Source organism: Zea mays, chromosome 10 (assembly GCF_902167145.1).
Source record: "Zea mays cultivar B73 chromosome 10, Zm-B73-REFERENCE-NAM-5.0, whole genome shotgun sequence".
Lineage (NCBI taxonomy): Eukaryota > Viridiplantae > Streptophyta > Magnoliopsida > Poales > Poaceae > Zea > Zea mays.
This window is the reverse complement of record NC_050105.1, coordinates 17,506,831-17,529,089: the sequence shown is the minus strand read 5'-3', so window position 1 is coordinate 17,529,089 and position 22,259 is coordinate 17,506,831. Positions and strand designations below refer to the sequence as shown.

The following is a 22,259-nucleotide window of genomic DNA, read 5'->3' as shown; positions in this document are numbered from 1 at the left end:
CCTCATGGTAGAATTTATCCACATTTGTTAACATCCTTGATGCAATTCTATATTATTACAATGACGTGCACAAATGTCGAGGGGTTTGAGGGTGTCTAACCTCACTCTAATCAACTAGGTATAACCTAGAGCAAGTGCTAAATAAGTTGTCTGACTAACCTAAGCACTTCACAAATTAACTAAACTACTCACCAAGTGATCTTTAAACACTTGGGTGTCTAAGAGCTAATGGATTGGAGTCTCAACTCACTTGTTATGTTTCCTAACTCCCACACTTGAGAAATGACTGATTTGGGTGGTATTTATAGCCTCTCAAGCCTAAAAAGAGTCGTTGAAAGGGAGCAACGATTTTTGTGCGCAACGAACATGTCCAATGTGCCACCGGTGTTGACATCGAACATGTTTAGTGTGTTATACCTAACGTGGGTGTATTTTGCAACCCTTACTGAGTGTCGTATCTGGTGCAGGATCTGGTGCTACACTGGACATGTATGGTGTGTTGTAGCCGCCCACATACGCGCTGCAGGGCTCTCTGCATGCCTTGTTCGGTGCACCTTGTCTGTTGCACACCCTAATATCTGGTGCACTTTGTCTTCAGTCCGATCTTTAGTACATGCACAACATTTGTCTGGTGTTCCACTAGATACATTCGGTGCACTCGGTGTGCATGTTTGTTTGTGTCTTCGTGTTTCTTCGCTTGGGCGTTCTTTGTCTTGTGTCTTCGACTCTTGCATGATCTTGATTAGTCTTTAATGAGTCTTCTAATGTGTTACTTTGAGCTATTGATCTCCTTTTATCACTTTGTTGTCTTTGTTCTGGTCCATGTTGCATTCTTTGAACTATAAACATAAATACTAGGAAACACATTAATCCAAATGGTTATTGATCATCAAACACTAGAACCTTTAATCAAATGGATCGAGCTCCATTTTCCGTATGTCAATGTAGATGTGGCTTAATATGCTGGCCTAAGGTTATCTCCAACAAGGATATGCAAAAAAAAAAGAAATCCAAATACAAGTTTGGGTTACGCTATCAGCCGAAAGACGAGACCCAAATGTTACTGTGTCCAACTGGGTACTGAAATACATGTTTGAGAAGATAGTCATCCATATATATATGTCCCATATCACATCTAAATGGGTATCGAGTATAGGTTACCTATTAGAGATGCTACAACGTTATTTAGATATCTATAATGAGTTTAGGTACTTGATAGGTACTCCGTTGGAGTTAACCTAATGACATTATTTTAGTTTGTTTTGTCGCAAGTACTAGCTTTTAAGTTGCGACCCAGAAGACAAGTTGAAGTAGGATGCACATTAAGGTTTAAATTGTTCTTTAAATTTTATAGCCCAATTCAATCCCACTTGGGCTCTTGCGTTTTTTCTATCTCAATAATGGAGTTTTGGAATGTATGGGCACCACACAAAGTCTAAACAAAGAAACTGTACTTGGGAACGAAGTTTGATATCAAAATTAGTCTAAAAAAACTTACTAATAAGTAATAACAAAATAAAAGGAAATAATAAATACATAAAATGAGTCATAAGCTTTATATTTTCCCTATCATGGTGCAGCATATTTTGGCGATCTGATAGTTTAGTCGATTAGATTCCTCATGGTAGAATTTATCCACATTTGTAAACATCCTTGATGCAATTCTCATATTTTCTTGGATTTATTCCAGGTTTAACGGCATGTTATTTCAGTCATGTGCTCATTGATGATAAGACGCATATAATGACTTGGTTAATCTCATGATCTATCAGTCCAGTTTTTCAAAGGCACTCATGGTGTAGGGGCAGAGTGTGTGCATTTATTTCTGTTCTATGTTTTATGAAAAAAATGGTGAAACATGCTTTGAGTTACAAATTGATATATTAGTGTGTCGCGCCTCTTTTGTCGGTGACCCAAGTCACAGAATGCATGTTCAAACTGAAGAAAGTTTGGAAATGGAACAGAAACTGAAGAAATATTTTATACAGTGTCAGGATCGTTGCAGCAAATGGCGAGTGAATCAGCAGAGTGCAGGGGAGCACATCAACTGAAGAGCGACCGCAGCAGCTCCGGTGACCTGAGGTTGGCAACGCACTCGAACTGCAGTGGAACAAAGCTCATTACATGGTTGCCAACCATGCAATAAAAACGCGATTATCCTTCTTGCACGTAGACAAGAAGGATAATCACGATCTCGCTTGAAATTATGACAGGAGGAATTCAAACAGCAGATTCATGTACCTTCTGCTGCCCATACTTCTCACGGATGGCGTTGAGGGGGCAATTACTGGTGTTGTGCTGCAGTTCCTGTAGAGCCCGCACGCAAGTTCTAATATCGAAGCTTTTGTAAGACGTGTAGTGCTCAAGAGTAGGGTTCTGTAAAACGGAAACCGCAGATTAGATGTTAAACAAGTCTAAACTTTAAAGATGATGTGAACACATGAAGCAGTGTTTTCATACAAACCCAAGGATGGTCAGATTGGTCAAGTGTCCATTTTGCAAGGAAAATCGAAGATGCTGCCACCTCTGAGGGAAGAAATTTCATGAAATCGTAACTGATTAAAGTCAACTCGGCAAGATAACTCGCCAGATAATTCAAAGTGGTCAGATGAGCCTGGAAATGTAGCTTGCCAACTTAGTGTTGAGGACAATACATATAGACTGAAAGGACTCGTTGCAATGTGGTTTGGGTACTGATCTTACTGTACGAGAAGCCTGTGCTGCTCTAAGGAATCTCCTGATCAGAATTGAAGGAAACAAGAAAAAGAATGTTAATGAAGAACCAACTTTGCGTGAAAAAAAAAATTAATATGCATCAACATGTGTGTGGCCACCGAGGGTGACCTGAGAAATGTGTTTGTTGTTGGAACAGATAAATGAAAGCCCAGATCATTAAGCACTTGTTGCTCCATTTCCAGAACCTATGGAATCAGGAGATGTCAGCTGTGGAGTTCAAGGGCTCTTTGCCTCTTTACATATAAATCTAGCAATCTCTCAGACTGCAAGAGAAACTAATACCTCAGCCTTTGCATATGTACCAGCCGTTATGTTACAAAATTCTTCAGCACTAGGAGCAGAATACTCTTCATATTTCCTGCCAAAAGAAAAACTTACAATATTACCATTGACGCGGAAATCAATTGCGCCAGAGTAATCACATAAAACTTGCAGTCATTTATTTTTAACTATTTGATGCATTCTACAGAATAAGGTGCCTCATCAGCTATAAGCAAACCACGTCTTTTATTTATATGACACATTCTCCTATCGACTGGGCAACTGCAAAGCTTCTCAACATTGAGTATTAAAACCTAAAACTTACGAGGCAATCAGCATACTAGTTATCCCAAGAAGTTGCAGCTTGTGCGTTTGGATACAGTTCTGAGAAAGAAATTGGTCAATAAGATATACTGTAAGGTAAAGTGTATCTGCCACAAGCTTATATTCGTCCGAAACCTGCATGAGAATGATGCATAAAACTTCATAAGCTGAGAAGTCGTGAGAGGCAAAGATTCAGATGTGTATGAAGGAAAATCATCATGTGAAAAATGAAAAGGCAGATGCCTTGAAAGCACGAACGAAATGCATAGTCTGATTCAAATGCTGAAGAAAGAAGTCATTATACAGTGACCACTTCACCATATCATGCTCTCACCAGGTTATGTGTTGAAAGAACAAAGGATGAGTCAGTCATCATCAAATGGTTCAATTATCTCTTATAAATTTCTCTTCACTGACATCAGATGGCTATGATACATATGGACAGAGACTAAAGCATTTTCATAGATGCAGTTTGTAGCACTCACATGTAACTAGATACTTTTTATATGACCATGCAACAATGCCAATATTGGGTCATTCAATGATTTTGTGCATGTTACAAATTGCTCTATATTAGAACACTAGCTCCAAACATATACACCGATACAAGATAGGAAACCGTGTAGAACAAACACTATATATATCAGACGGAATACAACAAGGACAAATGCATCTCTAACACACACCCTCCCTCAAACTCAAGGTGGATCAAACACACTGACTTTAGAGAGATAAAACCTATGTTGAGCTCTGGTTTGCGTCTTCGTGAAAAAATTAGCCAACTGAAGCTCTGAAGGTACATAGCGAAGATCAATCATATCATCTTGAATTTGTGCACGCATGTAATAGGCATCAACACCTATATCTTAGTAAGATAATGCTTAACAGGATCACAAGCAATACTAATAACTAATAGCACTTGTATTGTCAGACAAAAGAGGAGTCCACGTAAAAATAGAAACACTAAAATCCTCAAGCAACCAATGTAACCAGGTAACCTCTAAAGTCACAAGAGCCATAACACACAACTCAGCCTCTGCACTCGAACGAGAAATTGCTACCTGCTTCTTAGTCTTCCAAGCAATGAGGGAATCACTAAGAAAAAGACAATAGGCAGAAAGAGATCAACGACCAGAGGAATCACTAGCCTAGGCAGCATCACAATCAGTTTGAAGTTGTAAAGAGCTAGAGCTTGAAAAGAATAAGCATCTAGATATAGTCCCATGAAGATATCGTAGGACACAAAACAAGTGACTATAGTGGAGCTTGGGGGAGCAGAAAGAAACTATTGGAGAGCGAATGAACAGTTGTCGCTACAGTAAACCCTAACCCTAACAGATATATACCCCTAGTGGGCTGTGGGCTAGGCCCATGTACACAGATAGCTAACACCCCCCCGCAGTCGAAACTCTAGCCACTGCAGATGTTGAGACTGGATCGAAAATCCGTGAAGACCACCGACGGAAGCCCCTTGGTGAAGACGTCGGCGAACTGGGAGGTGGTCGGGACGTGAAGGACGCGAACAGCTCCACAAGCTACCCGTTCGCGGACGAAGTGGAGGTCGATTTCCACATGCTTCGTGCGCTGGTGTTGGACGGGGTTGGTGGAGAGGTAGACGGCGCTGACGTTGTCGCAGAAAACCAGGGTGCTCGTGGTCAGCGGACTGTGGAGCTCGTGGAGGAGCTGACGGAGCCAAGCCGCCTCGGCCACGCCGTTGGCCACGGCGCGGTACTCGGCCTCGGCGCTGGAGCGGGAGACAACCGGCTGGCGCTTCGACGACCAGGAGATGAGGTTGTCGCCGAGGAACACGGCGTAGCCCGAGGTGGACCGGCGCGTGTCGGGACAGCCCGCCCAGTCGGCATCGGTGTAGACGCGAAGTTCTATGGTGGAGGACTGGCGTAGAAGGAGCCCGAAGTCAAGAGTGCCCCGCAAGTACCGCAGAATCCGCTTCAGTGCGGTGAGATGCGGCTCTCGAGGGTCGTGCATGTGAAGGCACACCTGTTGGACGGCGTAGGCGATGTCGGGCCTGGTGAAGAGGAGGTACTGAAGGGCCCCGGCAAGACTCCGGTAGCCGGTGGGATCGGCAACCGGGGGGCCGATGGCGGAGAGTTTGCCCTGTGTGTCCACAGGAGTCGCGCAGGGCTTGCAGTCAGCCATGCCAGCGTGTTCGAGGACGTCGACGGTGTACTGCCGCTGGTGGAGGAACAGGCCCGGGGAACGGCGCTCGACGGTGATCCCCAGGAAGTGGTGGAGCGTCCCGAGGTCCTTCATCGCAAACTCCCGCTGGAGACAAGAGATGATGCGACGCAGAAGCTTGGGGGAGGAGGCGGTGAGGACGATGTCGTCGACGTAGAGGAGGAGGTACGCGGTATCCGAACCATGACGAAGGACGAACAGGGACGTGTCCGACTTGGCCTCGACGAAACCCTGCGAACACAGGAAGGTGGCGAAGTGACTGTACCAAGCCCGGGGTGCCTGCTTGAGGCCGTAGAGGGACTTGTTGAGCTTGCAGACCATGTCGGGTTGAGTAGGGTCGACAAACCCAACCGGCTGGGTGCAGTAGACCGTCTCCGTCAGGGTGTCGTGGAGGAAGGCGTTCGTGACGTCGAGTTGGTGGACCGGCCAGTCCCGGGCCAGCGCCAAGGTCAGAACAGTCCAGATGGTGGCAGGCTTGACCACCGGACTGAAGGTCTCGTCGAAGTCGACCCCAGGGCGCTGGGTGAAGCCCCGGAGCACATAGCGGGCCTTGTACCGCTCCAGGGACCCGTCGGCGCGCAACTTCAGCTTGAAGATCCACTTCACGGTGACCACATTGGCACCAGGGGGAGCAGGCACCAGGTCCCAGGTGTGGTTGGCCTGAAGGGCCTCGTACTCCGCTTCCATGGCGCGCCGCCACTGTGGGTCTGCAAGCGCACCACGGACAGTCGTGGGTACAGGTGGAAGAGCTGAAGAGGAGGTGGCAGAGAGAATCAGACGATCAGGCGGCCGAAGGACACCGGCCGCGCGGCGGGTGACCATCGGGTGGATGTGGCGAGGATCACGGTGGACGACGACGGGGTGGTAGGGCGTGACCTCGGCGCGGGAACGAGCCGGGGTGCCGCGTCGACCACGGCGCTGGTATGTATGGATGGGCTCGGTGTAGCGAGACGGCGGAGCAGGCGCCGGTGTCGCACTGGGCTGTGCGGAAGACGAAGGGGACGTCAAGGCCGCACGTGGCTGTGCGGGGGAGGGCGGGGCAGACAGGGTCGCAGGGGACGGCGAGGCCGCACGTGGTTGTGCGGGAGGGGGCGACGCAGGCAGGGTCGCGCGAGGCGACTCCGGGAACGGCGAGGCCGCACGTAGCTGTGTGGAGGAGGGCGGCGTAGAGGGCGTCGGGGCCGCACGTGGCAGTGCGGCGGGGGGCGGCGCAGGCAGGGCCACGCGAGACGGTGAAGTGGGCGAACCAGCGGGGAAGGGAGGCACGATAGTGGGAGAGACAGGGTCGAGGTCGAGGAGAACGTCAAGGTCGGTATGGGAGGCAGTGGGGGCGGAGGAAAAGGGGAAGTCCGACTCGTCGAAAACAACGTGACGAGAGATGAGGACTCTGTGAGAGGCGAGGTCAAGACACCGATACCCCTTATGATCGGGAGAGTAGCCGAGGAAGACACAACGAGTGGAGCGAGGGGCGAGCTTATGAGGAGTAGTAGAAGCGAGATTGGGGTAGCAAGCGCACCCGAAGACACGAAGATGGTCGTAGGAGGGATGGACGCCGAAGAGAGCGAAGTAAGGGGTGGGGTGGGCAACCGCCTTGGTGGGGAGACGGTTGAGGAGATAGGTGGCAGTGCCGAGGGCCTCAGCCCAGTAAGAAACGGGAAGGGAAGCCTGGAAAAGGAGAGAGCGCACTACATCGTTCGTCGTGCGAATCATCCGCTCAGCTCGACCGTTCTGAGGTGACGTGTAGGGGCAGGACATGCGGAGGTGGACGCCACGAGAGAGGAAGAAGTCACGGGACACATTGTTGTAGAACTCACGCCCGTTGTCACACTGGATGCTCCGGATGGTGCGGCTGAACTGAGTGGAGACCCAAGCGAAGAAGTGAGATAGGGTGGGAAAGGTGTCGGACTTTTGACGAAGAGGAAAAGTCCACAGATAATGCGAGAAGTCATCAAGAATAAGTAAATAATACTTATAGCCAGAAATGCTGATTACAGGGGATGTCCATACATCACAGTGTATCAGATCAAAAATGTATGCTGCTCTAGAAGAGGAGATGGGGAATGGGAGCCTAACATGGCGACCTAACTGACAAGCATGACAGAGGTGCTCAAAAGATCCCCTACAACCAGAAACGGAGGTGCTGCTAGAGAGCTTGGACATCACATCACGACCGGGGTGACCGAGACGACGGTGCCAAGTCACAGAAGAGGCGGCGGCTGCAAGAACAAGCGGCGCAGAGGTCGGTGGCGGGGAAGCAGGCAGGCGAAGTGTGTAGAGCGGCCCGGGGCTGTCACACCGAGCGAGAAGGGTCCTGGTGGCAAGGTCCTTCACAGAAAGACCAAACGGGTCAAACTCCATGGAACAAGAGTTGTCAGTAGTAAACTGACGGATGGAAAGAAGATTTTGAATGATGTGGGGAGCAACAAGAACGTTGGATAAACGGAAAGGACCGGGAAGGACCGCGTCACCAACAGAGGTGACGGGAAGGGCAGAGCCGTTTCCAACCACGATAGAGGACGGAAGGGAGGGGTGGGGGGGATAGGTGGAAGACAGAGTACCTGCGTCCGGGGTGGTGTGGTAGGAGGCACCGGAGTCAGCCACCCAGTCAGAGACGGAGGTGGGTGGGGCCAGCGTCATTGTGGAGAAGGAGTTGGTGAGAGACTGCGTGTCCCACCCATTGGTCCAGGGTCCCCACACGGGTGGAGCCGGAGGCCCTGGGAGGGGAAGGAGCCCCTGCTGAGGCTGGGGAGGTGTCGAGGGCGCCGCCGGAGGAGTGGCAAGGAAAACCTGCTGAGGGGCGACGGGGCGAGGGGCCGAGGTGCCCGCGGACGGCCCGGGCCACATCTGAATGGTGCCAGTCCACGGGTTGTAGAAGGATGGCCACTGGGAGCCACCCGGGGAATGGCCCCGGCTGCCGCGGCCACTCTTGCGACCACGGCCGCGACCACGACTGCGACCCCCCCCCCCCCGGAGCCAAAAGGTTGCCGAAGGGATCCAGACGGCGGGAGGCCGGAGTGCGGCGAAGAGGATCCCCCCCGGAGGCAGAGGGGGGAGCCCGAGGAGCGCTGTAGAGCGCCGTGGCGGGAGCGGCGGTCGCAGTGGCGGAGAGGCGAAGCTCCTCGAGAAGTAGATCATCCTTGGCCTCAGCAAAGGTGGGAAAAGGCTTCAGGCGGGTGAGGATGGGCGTCACACGATCGAAGCGAGGGCTCAAACCGCGGAGGAGGTTGAGCACGAGGCACTCGTCAGTGATGGGGGACCCGAGGGTGCGAAGAGTGTCCGCCATCGTCTTCATCTGACGGCAGTACTCGTCCACAGAGAGATCGCCCTGAGTAAGCTGACGGAAGGCGATCTCGAGGTATAGAATCCGAGTCTGGCGGTGGCCCAGGAACTGGGCCTCAAGAGCACCCCAGACCCGGTGAGCAGTGGCGTCCGGAACGCGAACGATGTCCTGAAGTTCGGCCGTGAGGGTGCCATGAATCCAGGAGAGCACCACCTCGTCCATCAGAAGCCAGTCCTCTGACGGGTCAGGGACCGCTGAGAGGACGTGGTCGGCGAGGGCATAACGGCGAAGGGTCTGCAAGACCTGATCGCGCCACCGGGGGTACTGAGTGGAGGCCAGCGCAAGGACGTCGGTGACGATGGCCCGGATGCTGGTGAGGGCCGCCGCCTGAGCATGAAGAGAGGCGCGAAGGGTTGAGGCCGGGGCGGGCGCGGGCTCGAAGGTGTCGGCGCTGTGGCGAGCGGATGTGGGGGAGCCATCCGTCACGCCCTTGCCAGCGAGACGGTGGTAGGTCTCGGCGTACTGGCGCTCAATGGAGTCGACAACCGCCTGCTCCTGCTCGAGAGCACGGGCGGCGTCCTGGGCCCGCTGGCGAGCAGACGTAACGGCCGCCCGGGTGGCGGCGAGAATGACAGCAGCGTCTTCCGAAGGAGTGCGCAGGGAGGAGATGATGGCGGACGGCTGACTGTAGACAGTGGTCGGCAGGGGGCAGCCACGAACGGGGCCCCGCCAGTCGTGGTGACATGTGGAAAACCGAGCGCCAGCAGCTGGGAGCGAAGGAGGGCGGCATCCGGTAGGGAGAGTGCAGGAGCCGACGGGGACCCGTCGTGGCCAGGGGCTGCCGCGAGGGTGGCAGTTTGGGTCGGCATGGGCGGAGGTGGCTCGACAGTGGGGGGAAGCGTGGCGGTGAGCACAAAGGCGTGGCCCGGCGGCGTTCCGGCAGCAGCGAAGGGATGTGCAGAGCCGGGGACAGCGGGGAAAGGGGTCGCAGGGGGCGCAGTGAGGGCCGAGGGCGCGCTGGCCGCAGAGGGAAAGGTAGCGACGGGCGCTGCGAGGCCCGGCGGCGCGCCGGACGCAGGGGAGAGGGCCGCCGCGGAGGGTGTGCCGGCCGCAGGGGAGAGGGAGAGGGCCGCCGCGGTGACCGGGAGGCCCGGTGGCGCGCCAGCCGCGGGGGAGGGGGCCGCCGCGGGGGCGGCGAGTCCTGCAGGAGTGCCGGCCGCAGGGGAGAGGACCGCCGCGGGGGCGGCGAAGCCCGGCGACGCGCCGGCCGCGGGGGAGAGGCCCGCCAGGGGCGCGGCGAGGGCCACCCTGTAGGAGAGAGGAAGGGGAAGGGGAGGGAAGGGGTCGCCGGAGAAGGGAGGGGGCGGCGGCCGACCGGCAATGGAGAGGCGGCGGCGGCGGCTGGAGGGGTGGGGTGGCGGCGGCGGCTGGACCTAGAGCTCTGGTACCATATTGGAGAGTGAATGAACAGTTGTCGCTACAGTAAACCCTAACCCTAACAGATATATACCCCTAGTGGGCTGTGGGCTAGGCCCATGTACACAGATAGCTAACAGAAACTAACTCGAAATATGTACAAAATACAAAATGCCGGAACAAGTGACACCAAGATAAAAAAAGACTCCCTACAATGTGTCGATAACGAGTAAGATCCTCAAGAGGCTCACCATCCGGTGGCACAAAGGTGGACATTGAGTTCTATAGGAGTCTCAACTATCCGCTTATTACTAAGATAAGACTGATCAACAAGATCATGAACGTACTTCTCTTAAGACAGGTAACAACCATCAAATAAAGAGGAAAACTCTATCCCAAGAAAATAACGAAGAGGACCAAGATCAAACATGAGAAATTGTTCACTGAGACGTGCCTTAACAAAGGCTATGTACTCAGGATCATCTCCTGTGATGGTCATATCATCAACATAGAGAAGGAGAAGAGTCCGACCAAGAGATTCAAAAAATACAGGATCATGAGCAATGGCATAGAAACTAGCTGCAGTTACCACAGATGCAAAGCGCTAAAACCAAGCACGTGAAGCTTGCTGAGGCCATAAAGGGAACATCGTAGACGACAAACCATGAACGCAGGGACAGAATACCCAGGCGGTGGCTGCATGTAGACCTCTTCACGCAACTCATCATTAAGAAAGGCATTATTGACATCAAGTTGAGAGATGAAGCACTCACAAATAGAGGTCGTAACAAAAGTGTGAACAATGGTCATGTGACCAACAGCTGCAAGTCTCATCGTAGCCATGACCATGATCCTACTAGAAGCCACGGGCGTCTAGGCGAGCCTTATAACGCTCAAGAGAGCCATCAAAGCAGGCCTTAACCTTTTTTCTCGAACACGCAGGAGAGTTGTGCATCATTATATTAAGAGAGGAAATGTCCAAAGTGGACCAAAATACAACGCCCTGTAGGGCAGAAAAATCAAAAAACACTGGACCCGATCACCAAGACCTAACACCCATGCCTCCTCTCCAACACCCAATAAGGCGAAACAAAGCAAAGGAGAGGGCTGACAGGCCCGACTAGACCCTATTTAATGCGACAATAAGCCCCAGGTCTTAACCTTATAGGCTCACTTACGACGAACATGTTGTGGACAAGGAACAAGTTTCCATGTGTCGATACACTCAAGAGCAACAATCTCCTCAGCCATTGCATGATATCGTTCTTAATGAAGGATAGCATCACGATAAGAGGTCGACTCAGAAAAAACAGTAGCAGCAAAACCCCAAAGAGAGTATCAATCAAGTGGCTGATGAAAGTGAAGAGGGCAGCTCATTAGAGGAAGATGGCGTACCAAAAAAATCTACCTGATGAGTGTAGACATGCGTCACCGAAGGCTTCCTAGTGTAGTCAGGAACAGTGGAAGGAGACTCTAAAGAAGAAACAAGGGACGTACCACTGAAGAAGGCACAACTAAAGTAGGTAACGACTCCGTCAAGGGCTACTCTAAGCGTGAGGTAGGTACAATAGAAGGAGCATCTAGGAAGAACAAAAAAAGAAAGGGACCAACCAAGGATGTTGATGAAGCATCGAAAGAAGGACGAGGATAAAAATGATGAGTCTCGTCAAAGACAATATCTCGAGAGATCCTCATCCGAACAAGCAACTAGATCCCAACAACGATATCCCATATGGTCAACATTATACCCGAGAAGAACACACTCAATCAACTGAGCAGTCAACACATAGCATACATAACCAAACAGATGAAGACTAAAATAGTCAGGCGTCTTGCCATAAAGGCACTCTGCGCTCAAAAGGAATCCCTCCCTGAAGAGCAAGGAAGGATGGATGTTAGTCAAGTGGCAGTAGAAACAACCTCGACCCAAATGTGAGCATGAATGGAAGAGGCAAGCATAAGATGATGATGCTTGTGCTCAACCACACCATTCTGAACATGAGCACCAGGACTTGAAAACTAGGTAAGAGTCCCTTGCTCAAAAAGTACCTGACAAAGAGCAGCAGAGAGATACTCACATGTACAGTCAGCACGAAAGACACAAATAGAGGTGTCAAAATGAGTGTGAACCATAGCAAAGATAGTCTTATAAATGGATAAAGCCTTACTACAATGTTTCATGAAATAAATCCATGTATGATGAAAAAACCATCAATAAAAATGATATAATATCGATTGCCCCTTTAGAAACAAAAGGAGTAGGACCCCATATATCAAAGTGAACAAAAATAAAAAACGTTGGGTGACAGACTCACTAGAATGGTAAGGAAGTCGTATCGGCTTTCCTAACCAACAACCTTGATACTAATGTAAAGACTCATGACCTAAAGTCGAACCTAAAAGACCATGCCTAATCAAAGTGGATAATCGGGAACAACAAATATATCCCAAATGATGATGCCACAGAGCAAAAGATGAACTGAACGTAGCCAAAATGAACCCAACAAGACCAGCTAACGCGACAAAAGGAAGACGAAGACAGTCAAGCTCCAATAGGTGTTAAGAGTCACGATAGCAAGGGCCAATACCAACCAGGCAGTCTGTGCGTCGATCCTGGACAACAAAAGTCAGGATCAAGAGTAACAAAACAAGCATGAACAATAATTTGACTAGCAGACAAGAGTTGCATAGTCAGATCAAGAACAAAAGAAATATCAAAAACATGAAAAGAGTTGGACAGAAGGGTACTTGACCAACAACAAAAAGGGGAGATCCATCAGCAGTATGGACAGTGAGAGAATGAGATGGACTCATAAACGTAAGGCAGGTGCAATGAGGAGTCATATGAAAGGAATCACTGTAGTCTAGAAACCATGGACAAGTACTTGAAGTGGAAGGAGGAGATGATCCCTCGGTAGAAGACAGAGAGCCAACGGAAAAACCTGTAGGTGCAGAGGACTGAGTCACAAAACCAGCAACTCCTATAGGTGTAGAGGCCACAAGGCTAACCAGCACCACCAGTACCCTGTGAAAAACTGCAAGTCTAAGCCTTCTCCCTGAAACAACAGGCTTCCACATGATCGTCACGGTCACAATGAGCACAATGAATACCATCACACCCTCAATGCACAGAAGGAGGCACAACTGAAGACGACACCGTCGATGAAGTAGCAGGCAATCAAGAAGACGAAGGAGCAACCAAGAGCAATGAAGACTGCATCACGCCAGTAACACGCAAATGAGTCTCCTCATTACAGACACTAGCAAGAACATCCATCAGAGAGATGCAGGGATGACGAGCAGCAGCGCATGAAAGGGCTCAAACTCGCCATGAAGGCGAGTCAAGAACCATAGGTACGTTGAAGCTCAAGTGCAGCCTTCTAATCCTATCAAGACTAACAAGTATCTGGTGACAACAAGGAACTAAGAGATTCAAGTTGATGCCAAATAGCTTACATCTGAGCAAAGAACTCATCAATTGTAGAATCTCCCTGTCGTATCAGCTGTTCGTGACGAATAGCAGCAAGATAGATAGACTGACTAGTAGACTCATAACGATCACGCAAAAAGTCCATATCTGATGCGCAAATTCAAACCTAACAATATTATCAGCAAGACTAATCTCCATACTAGAAACAAGAATAACATCGTCACAAGCATCCTCATCCAACCAAGTCCTACAAGCAATTAAGCATTAAACTGATAGTCATGAGAGGACATCTAATCATCATAGTTTGTAAGCAATTCCTTCTCATCAATAACCTTTTTTGGAGTCACAGGCGATGTACGAGCAGTAGGATAAGCAGGACACGGTAGATCACCAGTGAGGAACTTCCAAAGACACAAACCATGCATGTGTAAGAAAGCTCAAAATCTATAGATATAACTCAATTATTGTCGATACTTAATTGCTTATAGTTGAATTATTGTTTAAAAGTCCACACTGAGTAAAAACTCGTGGTGACCTGAGACCCACCCAAAACCTGACGGGTTCGAGTGCGGGTTTGAAATTGCACCCTCAGGTGCGATCGTGGGCAGGTTTAGTTAGACTTCACGGGTGTGATCACGAGCGGGTTTTTGCTCCACCCGACCCGTTGTCATCCCTAATGTGTAGGCACATGCATGGAACTCAACCACAATAATTGGTGCCATTAAAAAGCATCAAACGCCATAGAACTAGAACACCACCAGTTGAAAAGGTCAAAGACGTCGTAGTTGCAGTCAACAATGAGAGTGCAGAGTGAAGCTGCGGCAGACGATGGCAAGAGCCCAAAAAACAGCACAAGTTCTAGTTTTTTTAACAAAACATAACAAAATCGGTTAGAACCAAATGTGCAAACCCGGATCCAACCAAAACCAGATCTGGAAGGGAGGCTGCAAGCGCGAACATAACACAACAGCACACTGATAACGCGCGCGAGCGGAACTTGGCCTCATGCAGAGTAAAGCGTCGGGTGTTCCTGCGTGAGATCGTAACACGTGCAAATGCGAAATGTAAAAAAAACCGTAGAGAAGGAAACAACCCTAATCCCAAAAATGGCTCTGTATACCAATGTTATGAATTGCACTATATTCAATACGAGGGCATTAGGAGTCTAAGCCCGAATAAATACACCGATACAGGATAGAGACCTGTAAAACAAGGACTCTATATATGAGACCGAATACAACAAGGACACGTGCATAGACATCTAACGAGGACTCTATGTATGAGACCGAATACAACAAGAACACATACATAGATATCTAATAGTGCAAAGAGATGCCAATGATTAGTGACCCAATTTTGACCTAAAATCATATAAATGCAAGCATAAACTTCCTCAGCAGCAATCCATACAAACCTCAACAAGCCAATCAATTAGAACACCTCGCATGCTAGCTGTGATGTCCTGTTGCAAAGTCTCCATGTAATTTGACCTAGGTCTTCTTATAAGCTGAACATAAGACAAGCATAAAAGAGAGCCTGAATGCATTCAATTAAGAATAATATATCAAAATGCAGCACACAGATAAAATACAAGTACTCTGAGCATAACGCTTGTCCCCTAGATCACAAGCTTGTGAAATGTTACTATGTGAGGGAACCAACAGTCAGCCCAAACAATAGTTAAAAGATTCTATTTTTTACCAAAAATAAATAGCATACCTCTGAGGCCATTAGATTTCTGTATATCTCTGCAACGTAGGTAACACACATTTGAGGATCACCATTATTTTTGTCAATATCTACAATGTTTAAACCATTAGAGACCCCTGTAACAAAATAAAGATTCTTTAGCTGTTATGCGCACTTAATATGGAGATCCTTCAAGTATCTCAGAATCAGTTGGGCAAACACAAATTTATAGTCACAGTTTTGTTTTTTCAATGATCCATGGCTAAAGAATGGCCAAATGATAATCAAGAGTCTCCTCAGAGAAGATGCAAGCCAGTCAGCAATTCAGGATAACATGACAAGCCAATAGTACCCCTAAGTATTTTTGTGGAATTAGTTGCACTTGTGACCTCTAACTAATTTTAACTATGGCTACATATATTTAAAGATGTAGATTCCAGGATGTGCATTATTCCATCGTCTATAAAATTAATTTTAACTACGGGAAGTCAGATGTTCAAGGTTGTTAAAACGATGAAACATTGAAACGCTCATGGGTGAAGTTTTGACTTTTAAACGTTTAAACGAAGTTTAAGTTTAAACGTAGTTTCAAACAACATAAAAAAATACCAATATATCATAATTTCAGACAATAACATGAAGTTAAATACCAAAACGGAGAGGTTAGTGGCTTACCAAAACTTCACCCATGAGCCGGATCGGACCCAAAAGTTACTAAGAGACTAGGCCCAAAAGTAGCTAATGGTCTAAAACGCATGAAACAATATGTTTTACAGTTTAGAACGCCAAAACGTGGTTTCAACCTATAATTAGTGTTTCAACGTTTAAATGTAGTTTTAATAACACTGCAGATGTTCAATGCTTGGGGGAAAATGATGCGACTGGACTAACCAGCCTTTAAGGCAGCAGTTTCGTGTACATTCATGGCATTTCTTTCCTCAACAGATGCCTCATCACAAGCACCGCCTTTGTTTTGTTCAGTATTCTGTAATGGCTGAGCCTCCTTAAGCAAAACAATCTGCTTCTCTTTCTGTGCCAAAAGGTCTACCATTTGTGTTTCTTCAGCATTATTAGAATCATCCACAAGTGAACTCCCTCCAACAGCCAGAGGGAGAAGCATGGAGATCTTGTTTGTGCATTGCTTGTTTATGCTCTGCCCAGCCTTCTGGGAGGGACCCAACTGGAGCAAAGGAACTACTTATTATTCTATTGACAATAGTTGGCAAAATGTAGATTGAAAATCATTGTAGGATAAAGTAGTAATGCGTTCAACTTCATGATACCTTCAGCCCAGTCACAGCAGTGCACCTTTTGGAAATTTTAGCACAGCTTATGTTAGTTACATTCTTGAGAACTGTACGCCTTTTAGGCAGAGGAGCTGAAGCTCCAGCATCAGCAGAAGCATTTTCATCTGAAGCTTCCCTTTTCATCTTTTTTTTCGCTGCATGGTTATGCTCCGTTTTCAGAGGTACTGGTACAGAAGGAGCCAGCCCAGATCTTGTACTATTTGCAGCAGCCTGAGATCTTGTTATTCTGGCACTGGTTGCTTGGCAAGCAATAAGCAAAGGCTTTTTCTTTCTTGCAGCCATGTAAACCTGAATTTGTTACTAAGATGGTGACTTTATGGATATGTGCACTGACGGATAAAGACAGGAATAATGTGAAAAGGAGTTGCAGGCTGGACAACTAAATTAGACTACGAACTACACTAGGAATTGTGCAACACTGAGATAAACAAACGAAAATGCAAGGCTAAGATAAAAAAACAGTTTTTTGGCAAGCTCACAAGACATTGTTACTCTCAAATGCAGAGGTTGAACTAAGAGCATGCTTGTTTGGGATTATAATCTGTCCAAATTATATAATCTAACTTATTTTAAACTAACACTTAGTTCAAAATAAGGTGGATTATATAATCTATTCTAGGCATATTATAATCTCAAATAAATAGACCCTAAGGGGATGTTTGGTAATCACCTCCTAAACTTAAGTGACTAAAGTTTAGTCACTTTTAGTCTATAAACTGCTAAACGGTAATGACTAAGGCCTTCCAAATAGAAATTCAAGGGACTAAAGTTTAGTCTCTATAATTTAGGAGGGTAACTAAAGAAACCAGACACCCCCTAAAACTATTTGAAGGCACGAGATAACAAGTCAGAAAACAATAAATTATCTTAGAGCATAAAAAACACATGAGCGCTTTGACAAATTCCTTCTGCCACATTAATACATTATGCCAACAAATTAATTGGTCATATCGCAACTTAAAACGAAAAACCTAACAAATTAAGATTTCACGGTTGCAGAACCAACATGAACTAGAATCAAAACGTGAAAACGAGGTCATGTTTCCTTTTATGGCGAAAAAGCCTCTCATACCCAGAAATTACAGGTGTTCTTGGCACAATAATGATTACTTGTTCATGAAAGGTTTCTATTTCTTTTAGTTTCCGAGCGTCTGAGAAAACAATGCAGAGGGGGGATAGAATAAACTCGCCACACAGCATAAGTTTAATTGCCCATGCAACATCTAACTAGATCAAGTTGATAAAGAGAAATTTATTGTTTCAAAGAGAAATCAAAGGGCATATCTTTCATGTCACAAAACCTAACCTTTAAAGGGGGTGGATTTAACATTAATCCCCAAGATTATTTGGGGAAATGAGATGGTACTAGTACTAGCAGTACCCAAATTCATAACACGTAATCAACCGCATGTGTGATGAGCCGTACGCCGATTGGGAAGGAGATAAGAAAGAACTCAAGATTCGGATTTAAGCCCTCACATCGAACAAGGGAATGTATTGCAGAAAAAAGGACCAACGATTTATCCAAAAAGGTGGCCGCAGTAATTCCGTTTCCGTACCAGCAGAACAAAACGAAGAAATCAATCAGGTCCGGATGTGTCTCCCGTCTGCACCCCCACAGCAGCACGTGGGAGGAGGACGATGACAAGGGGAGGCGTGGTGCTAGCGGGACAGCGCGTGTCCTGGATCTTAGCACTGCCCCGGCGGCGTGAAGACTGAGGAGTGAGGCTCAAAAGAGCAGGGCCGCAGGGGGTGAGGAGTGAACGTCGACGGTTGGGGTTTTAGAGGCGTTTTAGGGCATGTACAGTGATGTTTAATGTGGGGGCTCTTAAGGTGTTTTAGGGGGTTATTTGCAAAAAAATCTTAGAGTCGTCTCTCCGTGAAGAGACGCCTCTGGCTCGTAAACCAAATAACAACAGACGTCTCACTTCCCACTGTACGAATTTATCGTCTGTTCTATCGATCTGATGCTATACAAATACATTTAATTCTGTATTTATTAATAGACTACGTTTATAGACACTCCATTGTACAATAGAGTCTCTTAGTTGTCTACTATGCTTGGAGAACCGTTTTGGTGTCTCTCCACTGTACATGCCCTTAGGGCGGGCTGGCGTCATCATTTGAAACAGGGTCAACTTAACCCTGGCAATTTTGGTTTCTATTCTATACTAGGTGTGTGTCCGTGCGTTGCAACGGGGGTATGCTAGGATGAGCAAGATACATATCTGATCGGATCTTATATTTCCTTGTGAGTCTGGACAGGCCCGAGCACATGCATGTGCAGCATGTACGATGGAATAGGGCCCCCAATTTAGAGATGCCCATAAAATATTATTTTTACTATATTATTAGAAGCCCATCAGATCATTAATCCCTTAATCTCTGGCTCCCTGCCTCCTAGAGTCTGGACGTTCCGTCTTCTCTCTTCTCTTCTGTTTTCTTATCGCACTCGTCGCAGATCGCGCCGCTGCCTGTCCGGCTGTCCCCTGTGCCCGGCCTGCGGCCCTGCCCAACAGCCAACGCACTGCCGCTACACAGCTACGGCAGCGAGCAGCCGCCTGCCTGTCCGGCTGTCCCCTGCCCAAGTGCCCAGCCCAACGGCCACCTTTGGAAATTCTAAAGTTTCTGAAACGACATAATTCTTTTCCTAATGCAAGTATTGCATATAGAGTTCTATTGACCATTCCAGTGACAGTTGCATCAGCAGAATGAAGCTTTTCTAAATTGAAGCTATTGAAGTCATATTTGCGCTCTACAATGTTACAACAAAGACTTACTGATTTGACCCAGATATCACTTGAGAGTGAATTATTGGAGAAGATTGAATATGAGCGTATTATTGAAGAATTCATTTCAAGTAACACCAAAAGAATGAAGTTGTTCAAATAAATATGATACAACAAAGCATTGAATAGGTACGTTTCCTTTTCCATGGCTATGTAAACCATTATAACATATGTATTATTACTATATTTTATTTTTTCTTAGGATATAAGCCCCAATTTAAAATTACGTACAGGGTCTCAGATTATGCCGGCCCGGCCCTGGGTCTGGAGAAAGTTTGCTCGGAAGCCCATCTAGTTATGTGTCCGTGCGTTGCAACGCAATACAAAATATTGGACAAAATGTCTGGTTATCTATGTGTTCAATAGTATATCCGAAAGAAAAGCATAAAAAAGCAGATAAGTGAGAGAGTGAAATAGAGACAGATGCAAGTGCACCGTACAAAAAAGCATACATGTGTACAATGGCCATGATACAAATAATAGCTTGCAAGTTTATAAAAAAATAGAATACAACAGAATTGGACATTAGCATACACTGTTTTAATGGTTGCACATATAAATACAATCTTCCAGCGAATTTAAGTTGAGTTGCTAGTGTTGTACATATATATATATATATATATAAGGAGCTAACGGACGACTATATAGCACACACAAGTTGTCAGCTAGCGCCTCCAGCCCATCCATCGGACCAGATGCAGGTGGACCAGCCGCTCCCCGCTGCGGCCGCACACGGCCCCGCAGACGCCAAGGTGAGCGGGTTTCCCCCCTTTTCCGCCGTTGGCGTGGGGCTCCGGCGTCCCGGAGCGGTCGCGCAGGCCTACCGGATCTCTCCGCTCCGGCCCCAGCGTCGTGCTTGGTGGTTCACTGGTTCCCTCGTTTGACCGTCCGTAGATCTGCGGCGCGCGAGGCGAGGCTAGGTCTAGCTACGTGCCCCTGCTGCGCGATTTTCTCGTGGGAGAAGGACTGTTGCTTACCGGGGAGGAGACACACTGCCTTCCTGGTCCTTGCGTGCGTGCTATGCAAACTTGTCGCCGCCCCATGCTTTCTCCATACCAGGTCGTGCGTGTGGAGCGGAATCGCGGCGGGGGTGGCGAGCGTGCGCGTGATCCGCGGGCGTGGAGCGGAATCGCGGCCGGGGGTGGCAGGTGTGCGCGTGATCCGCGGACGGGAGGGAAATAGGGGCGGGGGCAGTCTACACTCTACTCTTAATAGTTAGTAGAGAAGTAGTATAGATTTTGCATGTTACATGGTAGATGTATTAAGATCGAACACAATAATCAGTTCAAATAAAGCACAAATTATTGTAAAAGTTTGCAACATATTTGAACAACTATTCAATTTAAACAATATTACCTAATGAAGCGGGAGAACAGTGAAGAAAAGAAGGGATTAGATGAAGAATGAGCCAAAGGCGAATAAACTAACTGCAAAAAATTGCAAAAAAGTAACTGGTGCCGCCGTCCGTGGGGATCAAACGAACCCACGACCACGTGGTTAAAAGCCACGCGCTCTACCACTGAGCTAGGACGGCGTTATGTGTTTGATAAAAAATTATCTTCTTTTTATTTCTTTAAACGCCACAATTAACTACGCATCAAAACTACTGGTTTTCCATTGAGCAATTTAAAACAGCTATCAAGCTCCAATTGTAAACATAGAACGCTCAACGAAGCAGTTTACATAGGCAAGGAAACTCAAAACCAGTAAACGACAAAGAACTTGTTCATATCTACAGACAAACAAACATAGAGAATGGTCTTGTAAATCTGGATACTACATTTTTGCCCCCGAGTGTAACAGAAAACTGAGGTGTCTAGGTGTTACACTTCCACTTGGATGTTGGCACGCAGTTCAGGTAGTGGCACCAATGGCAGCCATCGTTCCCGTTCTTCCCTTTGAAAAGCATCACCAGTGAAATCACAAACCTGTGGCCCAAGAATTTTGACATTAGTGCTATTTCAAGCTTTCACAAAAACAAGTAACATCTTTATAGGTCGTCCAAAATTTAGCATTAGTCCAGAATCACGAATCTTTGTAGCACGTTTTCTGCAATATATGTTTAATAAACGCATAAAGACATGTCTACAACAAATATACTGAACCAGCCATATGGATTTAATTACCCAACTAACAGCAAGACGAGTGCCACAACCCACAAAATATATTGGTATGCTTTGTACTTGGGAGGTTGGTTAGTGTGTTGTAGCATCCCAAAAATTCAAATCCTGAAATTTTCTCAAACTCACCCTAAATTCAAAATGAATTTCAAGTTTCATTTCAAAATGTTTGTTTGCGAGTTGATATCAACAAATAAAATATAGTGGTCTATATTATCTCCAAAATCCTCCTCAAAATATCCTACAAATATTTTCTGAGTGATCCCCCTCAAATTCTTTCCAGAAATACTGCCCAGATATTTCCCTAGTGATCCCCTTCAAGTTCTTTCCAGAAATACTGCCCAAATATTCCACCGATATATCTCCAGATATTTTCCTCTTGAGAAATACCTTCAGAATCATTTTTCAAGTCCCTACAAATATTTTCTTCATAACTTTCCTCATGCCCATACGTATACGTATGCCTCTAGTGTCATACGGTGAGCTCTACAAGATAATTACACTTATACAAGACAAATACATGCTAACCTCCCACTAATCCTCTCATCCTCCCACTAATCCTCTCATCCCTCCCCCTAATCCCCCCACCATGGCTATAAATAGAAGGGCAAGGGCCTCCTCTCATCCCACCCCAAGCCATTTCATGGCAACTCTCTCCCCCCCACACACACCCACTCCATGTTCCACACAAGCACACACTAGCACAAGGAT

The 22,259-nt window shown here is 47.3% G+C and overlaps 1 protein-coding gene, 1 long non-coding RNA gene and 1 other non-coding gene across 14 annotated transcripts; all 3 read right to left on the bottom strand.

The window, feature by feature from the left end:
• Positions 1-1,799: 1,799 nt before the first annotated feature.
• Positions 1,800-18,426, bottom strand: LOC100285386 (cyclin-A2). 12 transcript variants are annotated; one of them, XM_008663823.2, is made up of 12 exons: positions 18,199-18,426; positions 16,616-16,927; positions 16,224-16,512; positions 15,363-15,469; positions 15,058-15,150; positions 3,323-3,456; positions 3,019-3,094; positions 2,845-2,921; positions 2,704-2,737; positions 2,465-2,526; positions 2,242-2,376; positions 1,800-2,100 (listed from the first exon to the last, which is right to left on the bottom strand). In XM_008663823.2, the coding sequence occupies exons 2-12, from the start codon at positions 16,919-16,921 to the stop codon at positions 1,884-1,886; spliced, it is 1,530 nt and encodes a 509-aa protein (XP_008662045.1). In that variant the 5' UTR covers positions 16,922-16,927; positions 18,199-18,426; the 3' UTR covers positions 1,800-1,883. The 12 variants fall into 12 exon arrangements, 8 of the variants coding, with proteins under 8 accessions (XP_008662045.1, XP_020400693.1, XP_020400690.1 ...); XM_020545104.3 differs by lacking the exon at positions 18,199-18,426 and adding an exon at positions 17,946-18,109 and having other exon boundaries at positions 2,461-2,526; XM_020545101.3 differs by lacking the exon at positions 18,199-18,426 and adding an exon at positions 17,946-18,106.
• A 2,460-nt stretch (positions 18,427-20,886) lies between these two features.
• Positions 20,887-20,962, bottom strand: TRNAK-UUU (transfer RNA lysine (anticodon UUU)). The gene has a single exon. It is a non-coding gene; the product is annotated as a tRNA-Lys (tRNA).
• Positions 20,963-21,081: 119 nt separating this feature from the next.
• LOC103640904 (uncharacterized) lies at positions 21,082-21,634 on the bottom strand. The gene is made up of 2 exons (XR_559927.3): positions 21,555-21,634; positions 21,082-21,356 (listed from the first exon to the last, which is right to left on the bottom strand). It is a non-coding gene; the product is annotated as an uncharacterized lncRNA (long non-coding RNA).
• Between the last annotated feature and the right edge of the window lie 625 nt (positions 21,635-22,259).